Here is a 24580-nt window from a genome sequence, read left to right on the forward strand (position 1 = left end):
CTCTCTTTGACTCTCTCCTTCTGTAATCGTCCTAGCAGAGAAGACTGCAGGGATGGAGCTACATCCTGCGCCTGCTCCTCCCCTTCCTATATACTGCATGTGAAAATAACTACAGAGGTGATAACTTAAGGACAGAAATGATTAGATAACTCTCTCACTGTGAAAACTTATCGTTACACCTTAATAAAGCAAGCTTCTTTAGGGAATTAACACTGGGAATACCGTTTGATGTGTGGAGATAAGTTTTCTCTTGCCTTATTTTCACCAGCATGATCTTCGTGAATTGAGGCCTATGTCTGCTGGTCTGGTCTATTGTAGTGAAAGGGAGTAGCGTTCATCACCTTAAAAAAAAATAAAAAAAAAAAAAAAAAAAAAATGCTGCAGCAGAACTGCCCTAGATTTCTGCCACAATATCGATAACTTTGAGGGAAGTTGATGCTCAGAGCCAGTAAAAGTTAAAGATGGCATATTACTTTTGGAGAGACGGCCATTCATTTTCAGTCAAATGTATTCACTACTGATACAATGTGACTGATGGCTGTTTTCCTCAGATTACGGTGCAATGTGTGCGTTTACTGTGGCAGCATATCTTCATTCCGGCACCACTGCAATCGTAGGGGTGTATCGGGGGTGTGACAAGGGGCGTGACTTAACCACTTCCCGACCGCCTAACGCACAGAGGCGGCCGGGAAGTGGACCCCGCAAGGACCGCCGTATAGATGAGAGGCGGCGGTCCTTGTAAGAGTATGGACGGAGCGATCGCGTCATCCGTGACGCGATCCTCCGCCGGCGCCTGTCACCGCTCACCCGCCGCAACATCCCGCCGGCCATACGGAAGCGCCGGCGGGATGTTAACCCCGCGATCGCCGCATACAAAGTGTATAATACACTTTGTAATGTTTACAAAGTGTATTATACAGGCTGCCTCCTGCCCTGGTGGTCCCAATGTCCGAGGGACCACCAGGGCAGGCTGCAGCCACCCTATGTCGCACCCAAGCACACCGATTTCTCCCCCCCCCCCTGCCCCAGATCGCCCACAGCACCCCTCTGCCCCCCCCCCCTGCCCACCCCCCAGACCCCTGTTTGCACCCAATCACCCCCCTAATAACCCATCAATCACTCCCTGTCACTATCTGTCAACGCTATTTTTTCTTTTACCCCCCCCCCCCCTGCCCCCTACTCCCTCCTGATCACCCCCCACCCCTCAGATTCTCCCCAGACCCCCCACCCTATGTACTGTATGCATCTATCCCCCTGATCACCTATCAGTCACCTGTCAATCATCCATCAATCACCCCCTGTCACTGCCACCTATCAATCAGCCCCTAACCTGCCCCTTGCGGGCAATCTGATCACCCACCCACACCAATAGATCGCCCACAGATCCGACGTCAGATCACCTCCCAAGTGCAGTGTTCACATCTGTTATCTACCCTAAACACCCACTAATTACCAATCAATCACCCATCAATCACTCCCTATCACCACCTGCCACTGTTACCCATCAGATCAGACCCTAATCTGCCCCTTGCGGGCACCCAATCACCCGCCTACACACTCAGATTGCCCTCAGACCCCCCTTATCAATTCGCCAGTGCAATATTTACATCTGTGCTTCCCTGTAATAACCCACTGATCACCTGTCAATCACCCATCAATCACCCCCTGTCACTGCCACCCATCAATCACCCCTGGCACTGCCACCCATCAATCAGCCCCTAACCTGCCCCTTGCGGGCAATCTGATCACCCACCCACACCAATAGTTCGCCCGCAGATCCGACGTCAGATCACCTCCCAAGTGCAGTGTTTATATCTGTTCTCTACCCTAAACAACCCACTAATTACCCATCAATCACCCCCTGTCACTGCTACCTATCAGATTAGACCCCTATCTGCCCCTAGGGCACTCAATCACCCGCCCACACCCTCAGAATACCCTCAGGCCCCAGCCCTGATCACCTCGCCAGTGCATTGCTTGCATCTATTCCCCCCCTCTAATCACACCTTGAGACACCCATCAATCACCTCCTGTCACCCCCTAGCACACCTACCCATCAGATCAGACACTAATTTGCCCCGTGTGGGCTCCTGATCACTCGGCCAAACCCTCAGATCCCCCTCAGACCCCCTTCCGATCACCTCCCCAGTGCATTGATTGCATCTATTTTCCCCTCTAACCACCCCCTGAGACACCCATCAATCACCTCCTGTCACCCCCCTAGCACTCCTATCCATCAGATCAGGCCCAATACAACCTGTCATCTAAAAGGCCACCCTGCATATGACCGATTCCACAAAATTCGCCCCCTCATAGACCACCGGTCATCAAAATTTGCAGATGCTTATACCCCTGAACAGTCATTTTTAGACATTTGGTTTCCAGACTACTCACGGTTTTGGGCCCGTAAAATGCCAGGGCGGTATAGGAACCCCACAAACTGACCCCATTTTAGAAAAAAGACACCCCAATGTATTCTGTTAGGTGTATGACGAGTTCATAGAAGATTTTATTTTTTGTCAAAAGTTAGCGGAAATTGATTTTTGTTTTTTTTTTCACAAAGTGTCATTTTTCACTAACTTGTGACAAAAAATAAAATCTTCTATGAACTCGCCATACACCTAACGGAATACCTTGGGGTGTCTTCTTTCTAAAATGGGGTCACTTGGGGGGTTCCTATACTGCCCTGGCATTTTAGGGGCCCTAAACCGTGAGGAGTAGTCTAGAAAACAAATGCCTCAAAATGACCTGTGATTAGGACGTTGGACCCCTTAGCGCACCTAGGCTGCAAAAAAGTGTCACATGTGGTATCGCCGTACTCAGGAGAAGTAGTATAATGTGTTTTGGGGTGTATTTTTACACATACCCATGCTGGGTGGGAGAAATCTTCTATGAACTCACCATACTCCTAATGGAATACCTTGGGGTGTCTTCTTTCTAAAATGGGGTCATTAGTGGGGTTCCTATACTGCCCTGGCATTTTAGGGGCCCTAAACCGTCAGGAGTAGTCTTGAAACAAAAATGACCTGTGAAATCCTAAAGGTACTCATTGGACTTTGGGCCCCTTAGCGCAGTTAGGGTGCAAAAAAGTGCCACACATGTGGTATCGCCGTACTCAGGATAAGTAGTATAATGTGTTTTGGGGTGTATTTTTACACATACCCATGCTGAGTGGGAGAAAGATCTCAGTAAATGGACAATTGTGTGTAAAAAAAAATTAAAAAAAATTGTCATTTACAGAGATATTTCTCCCACCCAGCATCGGTATGTGTAAAAATACACCCCAAAACACATTATACTACTTCTCCTGAGTACGGCAATACCACATGTGTGGCACTTTTTTGCAGCCTAACTGCGCTAAGGGGCCCAAAGTCCAATGAGCACCTTTAGGCTTTACAGGGGTGCTTACAAATTAGCACCCCCCAAAATGCGAGGACAGTAAACACACCCCACAAATGACCCCATTTTGGAAAGTAGACACTTCAAGGTATTCAGAGAGGGGCATGGTGAGTCCGTGGCAGATTTCATTTTTTTTTCCGCAAGTTAGAAGAAATGGAAACTTTTTTTTTTTTTTTTGTCACAAAGTGTCATTTTCCGCTTACTTGTGACAAAAATTAATATCTTCTATGAACTCACTATGCCTCTCAGTGAATACTTTGGGATGTCTTCTTTCCAAAATGGGGTCATTTGGGGGGTATTTATACTATCCTAGAATTGTAGCCCCTCATGAAACGTCAGGTGGTCAGAAAAGTCATAGATGCTTGAAAATGGGAAAATTCACTTTTTGCACCATAGTTTGTAAATGCTATAACTTTTACCCAAACCAATAAATATACACTGAATGGGTTTTTTTTTAATCAAAAACATGTTTGTCCACATTTTTCGCGCTGCATGTATACAGAAATTTTACTTTATTTGAAAAATGTCAGCACAGAAAGTTAAAAAAAATCATTTTTTTTGCCAAAATTCCATGTCTTTTTTGATGAATATAATAAAAAGTAAAAATCGCAGGAGCAATCAAATAGCACCAAAAGAAAGCTTTATTAGTGACAAGAAAAGGAGCCAAAATCCATTTAGGTGGTAGGTTGTATGAGCGAGCAATAAACCGTGAAAGCTGCAGTGGTCTGAATGGAAAAAAAGTGGCCGGTCCTTAAGGGGGGTAAAGCCCTAGGTCCTCAAGTGGTTAAGGGGCAGGTGTGTCTAAAAGATGTCCCTCTGTCTTATCTCGAAAATAATGCCTAACATTTGTCCAAACCTCTTCCAATGTATTGATACATTTATGTTCCTTTGAACCACCAAAAGAGCTGTTTCCTGATGTACTGTATTGTTAAAGGACAACTGAAGTGAGAAGCAATACCAGTTGCCTGGCAGCCCAGTCAGAAACACCTGATCTGCTGCCTTCTTGTTCAGGGTCTATGTAAAATTAATAGAGGCAGAGAATCAGCAGGATAGCCAGGCAACTTGCATTGCTTAAAAGAAAAGAAATATGGCAGCCTCCATATCCTTATTTCAGTTGTACTTTAAAGCAAACCTTCGAGGTTTGCATTCCAGCATTTTCAATACTTCAAGAGAGGGAAGTCTCCCAACCCTCACCGCCAGGCTGGCTTCAACGCTGAGACCCCTGAAGCTCGTGGGTGCACAGCTGCACTGTTCCTGCGCTGTAGCTCAGCCTCGCTGGGCTTTGGCAGAAAAAGCCGAGCCTGGTCGGGTCTGTGCTACTGTGCAAGTGCAGATGGCTCCTGCATGCACAGTGGCACGTACCTGCTTAGGCTTCAGCAGAAAAAGGCGAACCCGATTGGGTCCGTGCAACTGAACATTAGAGATGTGGCGAACTGTTCGCCCGGCGAAAATCTCTGGGGCTTTTACTACTTCCGGGTCGCACTGACCCGGAGTAGTATGCCTGCGCTACCCGGCGGCGCGCGTCCTAGATCGCGCTCCTGTTGCCGGGCACTCTCTGCGCGTGATGTCGTTCATGACGTCAAGCACACGCGCAGAAAGTGCCCGGCAACAGGAGCGCAATCTAGGACGCGCTACGCGGGGCAGCGAAGGCGTACTACTCCGGGTCAGTGCGGCCCGGAAGTAGTAAAAGCCCCAGGGATTTGGAGATGTTCGCCACATCTCTACTGAACATACGCAAGGTGTTATAAGGGGTTGTCGGCAGCTTTGTGGAGGGGACCGAGCTATAATGCCCCAGTGGAGCATGACGGCGGAAGCCTCTAGATTAGCCTTTCTCAACGTTTTTTGGGCCGAGGAACCCTTAAAAAATTTTTTCAAATCTCAGGGAACCCCTGCATGAAAATGATGCTGAGAAACATCGGCAATCATCCCACATAGAAATTGCACCAAATCTACTACCATAGCAAATGCAGTAATCCTCTCACATAATAAATGCATTAATCACCCCCGTATACAATGTGCCAATCACCCCCAATATAGGTAACCAGGCATAGATGTTTCCAGTATATGTAGGCAGGAATAGGGGCTTCCAGTCTCCGAGTGTCAGCGTGTGGGAAAAGTAAGAACAGGTCCCCGGAATTGCGTGCAGTACTACAGTGCATGCTGAGTGACACCCCAAACATACTCACCCGCTGCAGAAGAAAGGGACACACCGAGAGCCCAATATAGTGTAGTATGTACTGGAATGTGGAAAAATGAGAGTACAACATTGTTATACTCACAAACACGGGTTACCTCCAAGGCAACCACTGTATATGCAGGTGAGGAGTTTAACCTGTCCTCACTCAGGATTAAGAAGTCACTCTCTGTAGATAGGAAAAGGGGGGATCCCCCTCCACCAAGGGTGGATGTAAAGTTGCGAGATGAACCGAGGCGCCAGAAGAGTAAAAATTAAAATAGTTAAAAAATGCTTGGAAGGCAGTGGTGGACTTACCTCCTATAAGCAGACACTAGAAACTGTCATTAATTAAACAAACGATTTATTACAGAGGCGCCTGGCGTTTACTATACCTTAAACTGTTGTATGCTCCCCCATTTTTATTGCCTGAGGGGGCGGGGTTAAGCCTGCGAAACGCGTTGCAACTTGTCGTGAAGTATGCCAATAAATCCTTTGTTTAGCTAATGACAGTTTTTCTAGTGTCTGCTTATAGGAGGTGTGTCCACCGCTGCCTTCCAAGCATTTTTTAACTATTTTAAGGATTGCTTTTACTCTTCTGGCGCCTTTGTTCATATCGCATACTCACCCGGTAACTGCCTCGATCCATCTCCTCAGCCGTCGCCGTCTCCTTCTTCATGTTCGCGTGCAGGGCCGCCATCAAAAATTTTGGGGCCCCTCACACATAATCAAGCCTGGGCCCCCCTCCCTTGGCCCACCCACTGGTTGCTGTGTCCACCCACTAGCTACCCCGTGTCCGTGGGTGAAGTGCGCTGCAGCGGAAAATGTTCATGGCTCCAACACTGAAGAGTATTGGTATGATGCTGCAAAAAGTGGGCGTGGCCATGGTATGTTGTGGGTGGAGCCAAATACTAGCAAAATACAGGTAGTCCCCAGTTAACAAATGATAGGGACTTGTAGGTCCGTTCTTATCCTTTATCCGTTCTCTTTTGTCCCCCTCTTTTCTTTCTGGTGCCCCCAGTATAGGTATCCAGCAGAAGGAAATGGCAGCGCTTCCAAACAGTATAGGTATCCAGGCATAGGTTCCCCAGTATAGTATAGTAGCGGGCTCACTCATATGCTCCCCATGTTCAAGCGCTGATGTCACTCTTCTCTCAGTGCTGGAACGCGGTGTGCTGGTTAGTGAGCCGCAGGCCCGCAGCCAGCACAGGTGGCCCTTCCAGCGCTTTGGGGGGAGGGGGGGGGCAGGGCAGGGCCCCTAGAAACCCTGGGCCCCTCACTGCAGTGTCAGTTCCCCCCCCCCCCCGATGGCTGTCCTGTACGTGTCTACCACGCTTCTCTGCCTCATCACTGAAGGTCGCCAAAACTGCCCTATAAGAGAGCGGCGTGATGATTGAATCAATCCGCCGGTCGCATCAGTGGGACTATTCTGTCCCACAGAAGGAGAAAGCAGGACCAATCTGTCCCCCAGAAGTAGCAAAACACAGCGGAACCCCGGAGGGTTTCTCACAGAACCCTGGTTGAAAACCTCTGCTTTAGACTATCCAGAACCTTCCTTCTATGCAGGCGAGTACAAGTTTGGGCCTCCCTTTTCCCTACAGATACAATTTAACAGCAAACAAAAAGTATTTGATATGGTTCCTGATCCATATATGAAATGCAGAGATTCTGTATACAATCATGCTGCCAGTAAGTGTCTTAAAGAGACTCCGAAACAAAAATTGCATCCTGTTTTTTATCATCCTACAAGTTCAAAAAGCTATTCTAATGTGTTCTGGCTTACTGCAGCACGTTCTACTATCACCATCTCTGTAATAAATCAACTTATCTCTCTCTTGTCAGACTTGTCAGCCTGTGTCTGGAAGGCTGCCAAGTTCTTCAGTGTTGTGGTTCTGCTATGAACTCCTCCTTCCAGGCCCCTCTGAGCACACTGCCTGTGTGTTATTTAGGATTAGAGCAGCTTCTCTCTTCTCTCTTATCTTTTACAAGCTGGATAAATCGTCCTCTTAGCTGGCTGGGCTTTCACATACTGAAGAATTACAGACAAGGGCAAAACTGTTTGCAGGAAGAAACAAGCAGCCTGAAACTTCAGTGCATGAGAACAGGGGGAAAGAAACACACAAATGATCTCTTGAGATTCAAAAGGAAGGCTGTATACAGCCTGCTTGTGTATGGATGTATTTTCTATGTGTGGACATACTGTACATCAACCTACTTCCTGTTTTGGTGGCCATTTTGTTTGTTTATAAACAAACTTTTTAAAACTGTTTTTAACCACTTTTAATGCGGCGAGGAGCGGCGAAATTGTGTCAGAGGGTAATAGGAGATGTCCCCTAACGCACTGGTATGTTTACTTTTGTGCGATTTTAACAATACAGATTCTCTTTAAGCATCCAGCTTTACCAAAACTTAAACCAGCTAGTATTTTTAAAGCACATTTGGCGGTAAGCAAAGTGCTGTAGTTCCTATGGACTGCAGTTCAGAAGCCTACTTCTAAGTACAATTGGGACTGCACATACACGCGTATCTGATCATGTTATGTGTCGCTTCAGGTGTCCTTTAATAAATAATGCTGTCTGTATGAGAGGTACATTCCTTCACAGCTTATGTTGTTTTTCAGTTTATGACCTTAAGGAGCCATTGCGTTATAGTCTTCTGAAACTGAATCGCGCCGTCTGCATAGAGCGTCCAGAATATGGCATTCCCTGGTTTCATGAAGACTATTCACAGAGGCGACCCAGAGGTGAGTAGGAAAAGTCTGTTTCCTATGCAGCTTTCATGTAACCTTTATTCTGTGCCTACCTGCCTCCATCAACCACTTAAACAGTGACTCAATGCAGCCGACTTCTATATGGATATTAAATCCAGTGTTCTTCCCAGAATTTTTTTCCAGCCGGGTGGCATGAAAAAGTAGCCAGGTGGGAAAGTAATCTCATGGGTAAGGAGGATCATGCTGGGTGCTACTGATGGGAGTAGGGGGGTGATGCTATTGGGGTGGGCATTCAGATAAGTGTTACCAAAGCTGGATTAAGACTAGACAGGGACTTAGACTGGGTATCTAGTTTAGGCCCAAAGCCACACATGCCCACAGACGTTTCAGTTATGTCATCCAAAAAAAAAAGTCTTGCAATAGTTTTAGCCCACATGTGGTAGTAAACCTGATGTACACATGCTTGTTGTTTGTCTGTGCTAAACAGCATACACTACGGAGAGGGGAAGAAAGAGGGAGAAAGTGTGTTATTATTATTATTTTTATTATATAGTATTTATATAGCGCCAACATCTTCCGCAGAGCTGTACAGAGTATATATTGTTTTGTCACTAACTGTCCCTCAGAGGAGCTCACAATCTAATCCCTACCACAGTCCTATGTGTACGCATGTATTGCGTAGTGTATGTATCGTAGTTTAAGGCCATATCGGTATGATTTTGGGATGTGGGAGGAAACCAGAGTGCCCGGAGGAAACCCATGCAGACACGGGGAGAACATACAAACTCCTTTGAGAGACAGAGGATAATGTGTAAGGGAGAGTGAGTGAGACAGACCAAATGCAGAGGAAAAAAATGTATATGAGTGTGGAAAACAGAGAGAGGGAGGAGAAAAGCAATGGACTCTATTCATAAAGCATTACCACATACGGTAAGGCAGAAACCAGTTGACTTTACCGAGCACTTAGGAAAATGTAAATTCATAAAGGCTGTTACCACATGAAAAGCTAAAATTACTGAGCAGTGAGGTAAATTACCAACTTGTGCAGTAAATACCTCAACAAATGCCAGTAAATGTCAATTCATAAAGACTACAACATGCAGTAGTGTCCAGAAATTTTACCGACACCTCTGCTGTGGCGACATTAGAGTGGAGACTGTGGGAAGCCATGACTCACACAAGCAGAGAAGGATAATCTATGAAAAACAGGAGCAGAAGCCAATAGAAACAGCCCCTGTCTTTTGCAAGTCCCCATGAAGGGATTTTGATAGGTTGTGCAGGCTTCTTGGGAGGTTCCAGTTTTTGTACGCCCCCCCCCAGGTAGCAAGCAGAGAGATCAGAAAAAAAAAGGATTCCCGTTTGGCCGTTAAACCCATCAGGTTCCTGTTTGAAGATGCGGAGGCGCTAGTGGGGAAATCACCTAAGCATGGCATGTGTAATGTCTCCTGGAGTTCTTCTAAACTATGACAATTAACCACTCTATCACCGCAATTAACCACTCCGACAGCTAACTGCATCAAGTCCTGGGGCAGAGATTAGCGGGGATCGTGCACACAGATGCGAGCGCATCCGTTCCGTAAACAGCCTGCCAGCCTCAATCGGAGCTGGCAGGCTATAAAACAATTTTTAAAAAACGCAAATGCTTGTACAGCGCTGCTCACAGAGCAGGCTAGTGAACTTTTGAACTTTCTTCTGCAGAAAAAAACAACAAAATACAGTGACAGACACTTGAGATAATAAGCTTCAGAAGACAGAGATCTGCGGCTTTGAAAGTCAGAGAGATCAGCTCTTTTGCACAAATAACACCTGGAGTTTCTTAACCTCCTGAGAGTTACGCCGCTCAGGAGGTTTTGCAGCCTAGAGTCCCCCAGTATAAATTCGGGGGGTGCTGGCCAACTGTACTAGCTAGCCCACTGCTAGCTAAAGCTTTTACTGGCATGCAAAATGTATACTGGGGGACTCCTGGGGCCAGCGAGCGGTATGCCCGACACAGTGTCGGGCATAATGCTAAGGAGGTTAACTCTTCCTGTACTGGAAACTATATTAGACTCGTATCTCTGCTGCTTAGGTTTTATTTCTTATCTGTACTACACATACAGACCATTATATCATAAGTTTATTTTCACTTCAGAATCCCTTTAAATGTTAAAAAAGACAGATTTTGGGCTGGCGCAGGCAGTATAAAAAACATACATCTAAAAGGATATCTGGATGCCTCTTACTACTGTAATGCCTTCACTGCACGGAACAGCTGGTATCAACAGAGACACTCTTCTGCTGTTACCGAACAGGTTTTTGTCAATGGGTTTCAGGAAATTACCGAATAGTGATGCTCAACTCTGACTCTGATGAAATCCGGATAGTTGTTATCTGGATTTCATCAGGTTAAATTCAAATCACCTGTGCGGGGTGGGCGGGGGAGGGGGGTTAATCTTACCTATCTGACGTCTTCTTAGGTTCATCCCTCGGCACCTCCCACAATGTGGTTGACGCGGCGGTCACGTGATTACAAACACTTCCTCCTTCCGGGTTGAAGGAGGAAGTGTTTGTAGTCATGTGACCTCCGCATGGACCACATCGTGGGAGGCGCCGAGGGACGGACCTAAAAAGGCGTGAGATAAGTAATATTAACCCCTCCCCTCCCCCCCCCCCCCCGCCCACCCTGCACAGGTGATTTGAATTTAACCTGATGAAATCCGAATAACAACTATCCGGATTTCATCCGAGTCGGAGTTGAGCATCACTATTACCGAACTTCTACCGCACCTGTGAACATTTTTATGAATTGGCACACAAAAGTCTGAAATACCAAATGCAGTATTTTAATGTCCAGATTTTTTTTACTGCACAGCCTTTTATGAAACCAGGCCAATGTGTGAGTGACAGAGGAAAGGATTGCAAGCAGTGCAACCTTCTAAATATGAATGTTACACATTGTATACAAGTACAGCTCGTGTAACTTGCTCAGCACACTACAGGAGGTCTGCAGACTGATTTATAGCAATGTAACATCTCCCCGGCAGTACAGTGGGGAAAAGACAGCAATTGTAGCTGTAAAGATGTCTGTCTCCTCTCCTCCCAGTAAACAAAGTGCATCCAAAGGAGGGCATGCAATAGAGGTGACTCTACAACAGGCACAGCACTCGACAGCACACAAACCGCAGCTGTCTATCACCACCTTACTAGGGATTTCGTTGCTGGGGGAGCCATCAGAGAAAACTGATAACCATCTGCCCTGCAATGCTGTCATTGATTTCCCCTGCATGAACTCTGCTCCACACTCTTCTCTATTTGCTCAGATCACTGAACTGCAAGACTGGAGATGAGGCTGGAGAAATTTGCAGTGGGATGTGATGACTGGCTTGAGGAGGAGAGCCCCGACCTCTGCAGTAGTCAGTCAGATTGGGGATTCATGAGAGGGAACCGAGCAAGCTCCATATACATCTCTATACGTCTATAGACTCTTTTGAAGGTTCTGCGGTGCTTGTATCTTCTGTTACCAAGCTCTGCCCGCCCCTCTACATCACTGATAGGCAGGAGCTGAGGGGAGAGCAGAGATGGTGTGAGTGACAGAGGCTGGCCACAATGACACAACCGCTGCGCACTGTATCAAGTGTGGAGGAAGGCAAATCCGCCGCCGACTGTAATTGGTGATCAGAGCTGGGCGGTAGCTGAGACTAGCAGGGCTCTGGAGACATCACTGAAATCAAAGCTTGATCATATCTGCTCTCTCCCTCTGTAGAAGAGCACATGCATGACTGACCAGGTCTTCTATAGATACATATATAATATCTATTGGTTATTGGGCAGGCAAGAATTACAGGACACGGGCACCAACCACTGCCAAGTGCACCTTTATTGTGCCACTTGCATAGGTCAAATGTTCTAAACACAGACTCGAAACATGTAAATCGGTGTATAGCTTCTTACATGTGCTAGACGTTGAAGTGGAGGTGGGTGCGGGGGGCACTAGATGGACTGTTCGGTGACCTATGCAAGTTGCACAATAAAGCTGCACTCTGCGGTGGTTGGTGCCCATATCCTGGAACTTTTGCTGACCAATGGACGAAGCCTTTCTACCATACTGTAATGCTGTATTTTTAGTGGAGCACATCCACAGAGGAGGTTCCTCCAACAGACCTATATAGTGAGAGCTTTCCATCACTTTGAGCGCCGCACGTTATCTTGCTCTTCTCTAGTTGCACAAAATTTATAAAGGCCACGCTGGTGAGTCGTCAAGCAGGGACTCGGGTATTCGACAGTACAGGGCTGAGTGAAGAGCTGTGCGTGGAGGCTCTGGCTGCAGGATGGACGCCGGAACCAAGAGAGAAGAGACAGGCTTCTTGTTGGGCATGGAGGGGGCTGCCTGGTTAGTGTGGGCACATCTGGCTATACATACTAGGGGGGGGGGGGGGGGGAAGAGGACATCTGAGAGGAGGGGTGGTGTGAACTTACTGGGGGAAAATCTGGATATCTGGGGCAGGGATCTAATAATGGGGGCTCATCTGGTAATCCTGGAGGGGAGAACTTATTACTGGGGGAATATCTGACTATAATGGGGGATGCTAATCCTGCAGACACGTCTGGCTATAATGGGGGAACTTTTCCTGGGGACACATCTGGATATAATGGAGGGTGCTCATCCTGGGGGCACATCTGGCTGTAATGGGTGGGCTGATAATCCTGAATGCACATCTGTCTATACTCAGGGCAAATACAGGGGACACATCAGGCTATACTGGAGGGGGGGGGATGCTGGGGACACATCTGTCTATGCTGGGAGGGGGAACTAACACAGGTGGCAGGTCTAGCTGCCTATAGAGAGCCGAATACAGGGGGCATATATGGCTCCTTATACCTGGGGTGTACATAGTGGTGGGAGCACATCTGGCTACCTATGTGGGGGGCACCTCTGGCTATCTTCTACTGGGGGGGTTCTAATACTGGGGAATGTCTGCTGCCTATACTGGGGGGGAGGGAGGGGGTGCACTTTGAAATCTCTGGTGTTGGAGATTTTTGACTGACCCTACCAGGGGAACATATGGGGATGCCACTAGGCTACCAAAGAAATCATTTTAAGGGCAAAGGACCAGGGGTCATATAGGTTTAACTGCATCTCCATTATTACATGTCCCTATATAAAAAAAATATACTGTTTAACCATTCCCAGTTTTAAGACCACACTTTCTACATAATATAAAATTTTATTAACGTCTCTAACCTTTTCTCCCTAATTTTTACCATTGAAAATACTTTTTTATTAATTCCTCATTTTAAAGTGAAAAGTACACAAATATCACCATAAATTGTGACCATAACATAACCAGTTTTGTAATAAACGGTAGAAATAGCCAAATAATAATTATGGTTTTTATCTACAGTAGCACATTTTATTTGTAATCTCCTCCGAACCGCCTCACAGTAATCGGCGGTAGGAGTGTGGCTCTCTGGTGTCCAGCTAACGCCAATTGGTGTTGGCTCGCATCTTGCGAGATTATCAGCGAATGAGCACTCGCTCCCTGATTTAAGTGTGCATTCCCTGCGGGTAAACAAAGCAGGGATCCGTGATCAGCCTGCCAGCCGCGATCAGAGCTGGCAGGCTGTTATTAAGAAAACAAAGATAAAATATATGTGTACAGCACTGCAATCTAGTGCAGCGCTGTACAAAGGACAGCCTTGTCAGGAGTGGCTCACAATCTAATTCCTATCATAGACATATGTCTATGTATGCATAGCGTAGTGTATGTATCTTAGTGTAGGGCAATCAGATACCACCAACAGAAAGCTCTATTGGTGAGAAGAGGAGGTGGTAAAATGAATTAGGGTGGTAAGTTGTATGGCCAAGCAATAAACTAAAGTTGCGAAGTGCTGAATTGTAAAAAAATCGCCTGGTCACTAGGGAGGTATAAATCTCTGGTCTTCAAGAGGTTAAAATGGAATTGGTAAAAACTAAGATATAATGCATTTTTCATATAAAATCTGTAGAAAACCTTTTTTTTTTTCTTGGGACAAAATACCCTCCAATGAAAGTCTAGTTTGTCTTGAATAAAACGATATATAGACCATTTAGGTGTCATAAGTGGGGATATTAGTTTAAGCAGACTGTGAGTGTCTATTGTTGTGACTTAGATGAAGATCAGATCATATTGTATGACCAATTTGTGCAGAAATCCATATAATTCCAAAGGGTTCACATATTTTTACTGCTACTGTAAATAAAAACTGCATTATAAATTACTTTTTTTTTTCTATATTGCTGTCAGTAACAGTAGGTAGTAAAAAGCTGACAGATCTGACAGATTTTGGACTGTTCCATCTCCTCATAGCAGAGTCCCAGTATTGCCACTATTCATTACAAAACCACTCACTGGAAAGGATTTATACAAAGATGACGGCCAGCTTCCCTTTTCGTTTGCACACAACTTTGGCAGTTGGACTCTGAGCAACTGCAGTTCAGCAAGTACTTTTGTAAATAAATAAATATCTGAGAATCATCCATAAGGAGATGATGGACTAGTCCAAAACCTGAACGATTTGTCTGATTTTCACTGCCTACTGTGACGGCGACATAGGATAAAAAACAATTTATAGTGCAATTTACAGTACATTTCTAATATATTGTATGTATATTAACCCCTTTCTCCACCACTACAGCATATCTACGTCCTCTGTGATTTTATAAGTTGTGTAGCCGAAGCACAGCTGTGCACGATTGGGCTTGCTCTTGTGCAAAACCTCCGGCACCACCTGCTGCAGCCACTGATAGGTGAAAGCAAATATATGTTCCCTGAGCCAATAAGATTGATTTTTACCATTAAAAATACTTTAATTTTATCAGTTCATTGTGAAAAATACACACGGTAGCATTATTTAGAATCAAATCTACTCACCATAAATTGTGACAGGAACGTAATTTGAGTTTTGTGATAAATAGTAGAAATAGCCAAACAAAATGTGTTTTTTATCTACAATAACGCTTTTTTATTTTTAAACTGGAATTGGTAAAACTGAGAAATGTGTTCTATTTTTTTTTCTCTTTTTTTTCCTATTAAAATGCATTGTAAACAAAATTGTGCGGATGTGGAAAATACCATACAATGAAAGCCTAGTTAGTCTTGAAAAAAACAATATACTGTACATTTCTTTTAGGTGTCATAAGTAGGGATAACGTTATTGCTGATTAAATAGGGACATAGCTAAATTGTCAAAACTGCTGGTCCATGAGGGGGGAAACAAGGTCTGGATGCAAAGTACATACATAATGTATATTATATTAAAACATATTATTTGTTGCCCAATCTGCTGCACCACACCAAGGGGCTTCCACAGGGTCACTGCGCAGTCACGTGAGCCCCGGCTCTGTCCGGCAGCTGATCAGCTCACAGCTGCCGCTGCTGCTAACAAGAAATCATAGCATCGTCTTGATGCTCCGCTGTCCTGTCTGCCACCAGGTGCCAGAACCAGACTGCTCCATATTAGGCCGAGGACTAAATTTTAGGCACAGTCTGGTTCCTCTAGTCACCAGTTCACCAGGCCAGCTCACAGGAGACTTTCTCCACCAGGCCAGCCAGCCGAAACACCAACCGGCCAGGTTCTGCCGCAACGCCATGGGGACTCGTTCTCTCTCTCTCTCTCTCTCTCTCTCTCTCTCTCTGAGGATAGACAGGGGGACATCTGATTCAAGTATCCATAGACTGCAGCGGATACCCCCTGGTTCTTCTCGGTGTTTTTTCATATCTCTTATCTATGCCTAACCTTGCATTATCTACTTTGTGCTTAAAGGAAATGTCCGAGCTACAAAAAAAGACACCTACCTACCCAGGGCTTCCTCCACCCCCTAGTAGCTGCTATGTCCCTTGCCGCAGCCCCGCTCTCAGCCACTGGCTCCCGGTTCCCGGCGGTGCAGAGGCAGACCTTGCCTTGTTGTCCTCTACTATGCTTGTGTGAAGCCACTGTCAATCACTTTCACATGGTGTGGAGTGTCCCGCGCAGTTTCAGAACTACTGCGCCTGCACAGTACACTCCTTATTACATGCAATTAACAGCGGCACAGGCGCAGTAGAGGACGACCTGGTGAGGTCTGCCTCTGCACCGTCTGGGATCGGGAATCAGCGGCTGAGAGCGGAGCTTTGGCAAGGGACATAGTGACTGCTAGTGGCAGAAGAAGCCCCAGGTAAGTGAATGTGTTTTTTGTTTTGTTTTTTCCAGTTTTGATATTACCTTTACAGTACTGTGTTTACTGTACCACTGTATTTACTGTACCACTGTTTTATGTGTTTGTTGCATCTCTGTTTACTGTATCATCGCTGACCCTTTAGTGCCAAAACCAACTCGGGGTACAAATATGAATGTATTATATGATTTTTTTTAATGGTAGTTGCCCTTTAAAGAAGTATGGTGTAGACAGTTTATGAATGCCATGAATAATATAAGGCACATCAAACTGGCTTTAAGGGTATTGATCGAAAAGGAAAATGTTGTCATATTAAGAGCCCCATGCCATCTAACTATGGAAGATGGGTGATGGCATGTAGAATTGCTGAACTGAAACACTTGAGTTAAAAGGGCACTATGGCGAAAAATTGTAAAATTTTAAATATCTGCAAACCTAGACAAATAAGTACGTTTTTTTTCCAGATTAAAATGAGCCACATATAATTTTTCTCCTATGTTGCTGTCACTTACAGTAGGTAGTAGAAATCTGACAGAAGTGACAGGTTTTGGACTAGTCCATCTCTTCATAGGGGATTCTCAGCAAGGCTTTTATACTTTATAAAGATATTCCCTAAAAAAACATTTAAACAATGTTGCTGGCCAGCTTTCCTGCTTGCTACACAGTTTTTTGGCAGTTGGACGGAGCAACTGCCATTCATTAAGTGCTTTTGAAATAAATCCCTGAGAATCCCCTATGAAGGATTTGGGCTAGTCCAAAACCCATCGCTTCTGTCAGATTTCTACTACCTACTGTAAGTGACCGCAACATAGGAGAAAAGTAATTTATGGCTCATTTTACTCTGGGAAAAAAAACGTATTTCTTATTTGTTTGTTTGCACATATTTTTATTTTTTCTCCATAGTGCCTCTTTAAGCTGATTTGTCATTATTTTCATTCTGTTCGTAATCGTGTAACGGGACTGTTCCCTGTAGGACTAGAGAAGAGAAACTTGAGATACCAACAGATGTTCCTGCTGCTACAGGAAATCCTTGGGGGTTCAAACTACATAAAATCGTTTGCCAGTACTTCATACCATTATCTCATAGGTAAGTGGCTGGGTTTTCATCAGTTTTTCATTCACTCATCATACTTTGTTTCATACTTTGTTGGTCAGATATCCTGTGTTGTTTTTAGCACCAAGTGTTGTAGGTTGTGTACAGGGTGGGCTGGTAATTAACGAAAGAGCAATAGTTGTGCTTAAACTAGTGCTGGAAGCAGCAGCATAGCAAATGGTTGGTCAGCGAGGACATGGAGAAAACTGAGATAGCCATCATCACTATATGGATTCGCTTACATGGTTTAACTGGGTGTAGTAAGGATCAATCAGGGTCAGTGTGTGGAGAGTCTTATGCTGGGCATACACGGGCAGATTGTTATCAATCGAGCCGCTGATGGCTTGATTGATAATTTCCGACAGGTCCGATACCCCGCCGGATCGATTTTGCGATTGATCCCCGCGGGCAGACAATGGGAAGAAAACGAGCGCTAGATGAAGAGCGCCCACGGGGTCGAGCGGGAACGCGGCGGGAGTCGATCTGGCGGCTAATCGAGCCGCCGGATCGACTCGTGTATTCCCAGCATTATGCACTTACTCAGTGTTAATATAAACAGAAACTTACAGTCAGTTCCTGGTGAACTGGAGTGGGTAGGCTCTGCAATCTGTTTTATTATGTGGTATTCTCAGGTATTTAGTGCATGGGTAGGTTTGGCTGATACACCATTGTCAGTATGTGACAGTCTCAGCTCTCAGGTAGTCAGTGCAGGGCTAGGCTCAGCGGATAAGCCATTGTCAGTATGTGGTATTCTCAGGTAGTCAGTGCATAGCTAGTATCAGCTGATAAGCCATTGGCAGCATGTGGTATACTCAGGTAGTCAGTGCAGGGCTAGGCTCAGTTGATAAGCCATTGGCAGCATGTGGTATTCTCAGGTAGTCAGTGCATGGCTAGGCTCAGCTGATAAGCCATTGGCAGCATGTGGTATACTCAGGTAGTCAGTGCAGGGCTAGGCTCAGCTGATAAGCCATTGTCAGTATGTGGTATTCTCAGGTAGACAGTGCATGGCTAGTCTCAGCTGATAAGCCATTGTCAGTATGTGGTATTCTCAGGTAGTCAGTTCATGGCTAGTCTCAGCTGATAAGCCATTGGCAGCATGTGGTATTCTCAGGTAGTCAGTGCATGGCTAGTCTCAGTTGATAAGCCATTGGCAGCATGTGGTATTCTCAGGTAGTCAGTGCATGGCTAGGCTCAGCTGATAAGCCATTGCCAGTACGTGGTATTCTCAGGTAGTCAGTGCATGGCTAGTCTCAGCTGATAAGCCATTGGCAGCATGTGGTATTCTCAGGTAGTCAGTGCATGGCTAGGCTCAGCTGATAAGCCATTGTCAGTATGTGGTATTCTCAGGTAGTCAGTGCATGGCTAGTCTCAGCTGATAAGCCATTGGCAGCATGTGGTATTTTCAGGTAGTCAGTGCATGGCTAGTCTCAGCTGATAAGCCATTGGCAGCATGTGGTATTCTCAGGTAGTCAGTGCATGGCTAGGCTCAGCTGATAAGCCATTGCCAGTACGTGGTATTCTCAGGTAGTCAGTGCATGGCTAGTCTCAGCTGATAAGCCATTGGCAGCATGTGGTATTCTCAGGTAGTCAGTGCATGGTCAGGCTCAGCTCCTAAGCCATTGTCAGTATGTGGTATTCTCAGGTAGTCAGTGCATGGTCAGGCTCAGCTCCTAAGCCATTGTCAGTATGTGGTATTCTCAGGTAGTCAGTGCATGGCTAGTCTCAGCTGATAAGCCATTGGCAGCATGTGGTATTCTCAGGTAGTCAGTGCATGGCTAGTCTCAGCTGATAAGCCATTGGCAGCATGTGGTATTCTCAGGTAGTCAGTGCATGGCTAGTCTCAGCTGATAAGCCATTGGCAGCATGTGGTATTCTCAGGTAGTCAGTGCATGGTCAGGCTCAGCTGATAAGCCATTGCCAGTACGTGGTATTCTCAGGTAGTCAGTGCATGGCTAGTCTCAGCTGATAAGCCATTGGCAGCATGTGGTATTCTCAGGTAGTCAGTGCATGGCTAGTCTCAGCTGATAAGCCTTTGCCAGTACGTGGTATTCTCAGGTAGTCAGTGCATGGCTAGGCTCTGCTCATAAGCCATTGGCAGCATGTGGTATTCTCACGTAGTCAGTGCATGGCTAGGCTCAGCTGATAAGCCATTGTCAGTTTGTGGTATTCTCAGGTAGTCAGTGCATGGCTAGGCTCAGCTGATAAGCCATTGCCAGTACGTGGTATTCTCAGGTAGTCAGTGCATGGCTAGTCTCAGCTGATAAGCCATTGTCAGTATGTGGTATTCTCAGGTAGTCAGTGCATGGTTAGGCTCAGTTCTCCTCCTGCCTCTCAACCATCTCCTCCTGGATGTGAGCTAGGTTCCTGAGGGTTAACATGGATAAAACTGAGCTTCCAATTTTCTCGCCCCGTGCTGCACCCCCCCTCCCAGATATGCACGTCACTATCAACAGCATTACCATCCACCCTGCCTCCCAGGCCCACTGTCTGGACATCATCCTAGACTCTGATCTCTCCTTCACCCCCCACATCCAAAATGTTACCAGAGCCTGCAATTTCCACCTTCGCAACATCTCCAAAATCCACCCCATTCTGACCCCAGACACTACCAAGCTTCTCATCCATGCCCTCATCCTCTCCCGTCTTGACTACTGCAATGCCCTACTATCTGGTCTCCCCTTGAAATGCATTGCACCCCTTCAATCAGTCATGAATGCAGCAGCTAGACTCATCCATTCCCCCCTCCTCCCCCCCACACTCTGCTTCCACTTCTCTCCTCTGTGAAGCCCTACACTGGCTCCCTATCTGCTTCTGGATGAGTTTTAAGGTTCTGTGCCTTACCTATAAATCTGTGCACAAGACCTGCCCAACCTACATTTCTGAGCTTGTCAACAGATATACCTGCCCGCCCCCTCCAGTCCTCCAATGATCTCCGCCTGACCTGCCCATGCAGTTCTCAATCCCATGCACGCCTACAAGACTTCTCATGAGCTTGCCCCTCCCTATGGAACTCCCTTCCATTCCCCCTCAGACTTGCTCCTTCCTTCAACACCTTTAAGCAAGCCCTCAAAACACATTTCTTTAAAATGGCCTAGCCCACATCTACCACACTCTAACTCTCTGTCAACCACCTTTTCCACAGCCCTACTTTGTGTCCCTCCCCCACCCTTTAGATTGTAAGCCTTTGGCAGACCCCCCCCCCCCTCCCCTTCTCCTTGTGTCTTTCTTAATTTTGCTACCCCAGCAATGACACCCTTCATGTGGACTAACTCGCACTTGATTTGCTGGGTCTCTGTAAAACTCATTTTATACCGTTTGCATGTAAAACCTTGTGCTATGTTGTAGAACAGTTTGGTACCTCTCTGTCTGTCACCCCTTGTTACAATGAACTGTGTGTATCCCTATTTATGTCCAGCGCTGCATAATATGTTGGCGCTTTATAAATACAATTAATAATAGTAATAATAAGCCATTGTCAGTATGTGGCAGTCTCAGGTAGTCAGTGCAGGGCTAGGCTCAGCTGATAAGCCATATTCAGCATGTGGTAGTCTCACGTAGTCGGTGCATGGGTAGGCTCAGCAAATAAGCCATATTCAGTATATTGTAGTCTCACGTAGTCAGTGCATGGCTAGGCTCAGCTGATAAGCCATTGTCAGTATGTAGCAGTCTCAGGTAGTCAGTGTATTGCTTAGCTGATAAGCCATTGTCAGTATGTGGCAGTCTCAGGTAGTCAGTGTATTGCTTAGCTGATAAGCCATTGTCAGTATGTGGCAGTCTCAGGTAGTCAGTGCATGGCTAGGCTCAGCTGATAAGCCATTGTCCGTATATGATAGTCAGTGCATGGCTAGGTTCAGCTAATAAGCCATTGTCAGTATGTGGCAGTCTCAGGTAGTCAGTGTATGGCTTAGCTGATAAGCCATTGTCAGTATGTGGCAGTCTCAGGTAGTCAGTGCATGGCTAGGCTCAGCTAATGAGCCATATTCAGTATGTGGTAGTCTCAGGTAGTCAGTGCATGGCTAGGCTCAGCTGATAAGCCATTGTTAGTATGTAGTAGTCAGTGCATGGCTAGGCTCAGCTGATAAGCCATTGTCAGTATGCGGTAGTGAGTGCATGGCTAGGCTTAGCTGATAAGCCGTTGTCAGTATGTGGTAGTTAGTGCATAGCTAGTCTCAGCTGATAAGCCATTGTCAGTGCATGGCTAGGCTTAGCTGATAAGCCGTTGTCAGTATGTGGTAGTCAGTGCATGGCTAAGGCTCAATTGATGAGCCATTGCCAGTATGTGGTAGTCTCAGGTAGTCAAGCCGCTCGCCTCCAAGCACACACACATACACCCACAGCCACATGGGATCACCTAATGTGATCAGGGATCCCATATAGTCATAAGTAGGCAGCCGCTTAAGAAAGTTCTCACTGGAGGTTTAAATGGAATTGGTAACTTGTCTCAGCGTAGCCTCATACATGGCCCCAAACAAGCAGATAGGATTAGCGTTCAAACAGCAATATTAATAGCAGCCAAGCTGACATAGATGAACAGCATGCAGGCAAGAATGTAGCATGGTGATATACTATACCAACTCCCATGGGCCTGGAGGATGCTAAGCAGCTGCGACTGGTAGGTATCCAAGACTTGTGTAGCGGTCGCTAAACCCACTGCTGGAGCTCACGGCTAGGGGATGGACCATATAGTTAATGGACTCTGTGTAGAGTGGCGTGGATCGGGCTGACAGGCAGAGTCCCAACCAAGCACAGACCCCTCCATCAGGATAACAAGTTAAGGAGTGCCAGCAAGACCATAGTGTACGGGAGAGGCCAATGCGTTGTGCGCTGCCGTCAGAGCCCCCTGGAGATCACTGCATCCCCAACAGCATGTGATCTCACAACTGAGGTGGCTGACATCTATGGTCTGCGTCGGAGGGCGGATGGTGGTGGTGATGGCGTGTGAGCAAGGCCAGCGGATCACCGCAGCAATCACCTGTGCATGGAGCACGCCGATGAACCCAACATGTTTCCGCCAGCTCTACCGGCTTTTTCAAGGGGGCCTGTATCCTCAGGTAGTCAGTGCATGGGTAGGCTCAGCTGCTAAGCCATTGTCAGTATGTGGTATTCTCAGGTAGTCCGTGCATGGGTAGGCTTAGCTGATAAACCATTGTCAGTATGTGGCAGTCAGTGCATTGGTAGGGAGGTAGAGATAAGCTGTGTTGGTAGGCTCAAGTACTTAGAAGGTAAATGTAAGCAGGTCTGTACTAGAAGCTTTTAAGCATTCCTTGAATAAGAACGTGGGTACAGATTGATAACACTCCAGTTCACATCTCCATGTCTGGGCCAGGACACGATCTGTATGGAGCTTTTATGTTCTTACCTGAGACCTGGGGACTCAGCATGCAGTGTACACAGGTTTTCTATTGAAGAGCTGTGTAGAGTGTGTTGAGGGATTCGATCAGATAGATCCCTCTCTGGTCAGATAATCTGAGAGTGACCTATCGGTTGGGCTACTTTGTGCATTGTATGGCCAGTCTATTTTTGGAGTATAGACTATGACTATGGTAGATATTAGATGGTGAGCTCCTAAGATAATAACATCACTCTGGAATGCACTGCAGAAGATATGTAACCCAACAATAATATTAAGACTGAGGTTGTTAGTGTCAGTCTATGGGGATATTCAGATGGTCACTGTTCTATACACTGTGTAACTGCTAACTGATTTTGTGCTCTGGTTTAAATAAGGAGTAGCTGTGCTCCCCTATTGTTATTATAGAAGAAATATTCATCCAACTCACCCTCCACTTCCATTCTATCCAAGTCATCAGCCAGTAAGGAGTCATTAAGTCTCCAATTACCAGGACTATAAGGAAGGCCAAATCCCTGCAAAGAGGTACATGATCAGGTATGATGATCAGACCAGCTGCATGTTGCTATGTGAGAGGAGGAGGAGTTGGAGTCAAGCACAGCAGACAAAAATATGTAATCAAGGATTGCCTAGAGTGTGAAAAAAAGGTATACTGTCTGCAACCAATATTATGGGCTCTCCAAATATCCATGACCTGTGATCTAGAAAGAAGACTAGTAAGCCGTTGTGGAAAACTTTGAGCAAACGGAGACTGTGTAGATCTCTCTAACCCAGGATTAGCAACAGCATTAAAGTCTCCCGCAATAATCATGTGAGGTGAGGAAAATTGTTCTAGCAAGGGTGACAATTGTTTCAAAAATTCAGTTTAAAGCCCAATCCACACGATACGATTCTTTGTGCGATTAGATCACGATTCTATTTACAATTCGATGAAATCCGACATGTCCGATCGCGATTCGATTCAATTCGATTTGCCATTGCTAAACAATGGCAAATGGAATTTTATCGAATCCCGATCGGACATGTCAAATTTAATCGGAATGTAAATAGAATCGTAATCGAATCACACAAAGAATCGTATCGTGTAGATGGGGCTTTAGAGGCGTTCGGGGCGTAACAAATGACCAAAGTAACCAACTTACCCTCCAGTGTGCCTTTTAACACCAAAACCCTACCTTCAGGGTCTACAAAAGAGCCAATAAGGGAAAAAGAGACCGTATTATGAAAAATGATAGCTACGTCTCTGGCTTTCTTAGTAAACAAGGACAGATAAACCTTCTGGTAATCCCTATGCATAAAAGTAGGGACCTTATTGTGAACAAAATGGGTTTCCTGTAAAAACAATACAGAAGCTTTGAGACTCTGGTAGTGATAAAATGCTTTCCTTCTTTTGACTGGTTTGCTTATACCCTTGTCGGTAACTATTGGAAAACCCTAGGCATAATAAGAACACCGTTAGCATATCGATAGCATGTTCACAATATGATAAAGGTATTAGGATAAAAAAACAAGCTGAACATAATAAACACAATGACCTGTCTTCTGGGCAAATACTACTAATACCACCACCAAACTGACCCAGGAACTCTGTGGCACACAGTCAATCACTAAGGGGTCGGGGGGGGGGGGGGGGGTAGCCGGATGCCAATAAGAACCCCTGTAAAAAAAAAACAAAAAAAAAA

The 24580-nt window shown here is 45.9% G+C and overlaps 1 protein-coding gene across 1 annotated transcript in view; it reads left to right on the forward strand.

Annotated features, from left to right (window-relative positions):
* LOC137524974 (FAST kinase domain-containing protein 1, mitochondrial-like) overlaps window positions 1–24580 on the forward strand; it is a 109081-nt gene that overhangs the window by 60928 nt on the left and 23573 nt on the right. The window contains exons 11-12 of the mRNA XM_068245565.1: window positions 8193–8315; window positions 17429–17542. Of these exons, the coding sequence (XP_068101666.1) occupies window positions 8193–8315; window positions 17429–17542 (237 nt within the window). The remainder of the gene's footprint in view (window positions 1–8192; window positions 8316–17428; window positions 17543–24580) is intronic.

The sequence above is a fragment of the Hyperolius riggenbachi genome, chromosome 7 (assembly GCF_040937935.1).
Source record: "Hyperolius riggenbachi isolate aHypRig1 chromosome 7, aHypRig1.pri, whole genome shotgun sequence".
NCBI lineage: Eukaryota > Metazoa > Chordata > Amphibia > Anura > Hyperoliidae > Hyperolius > Hyperolius riggenbachi.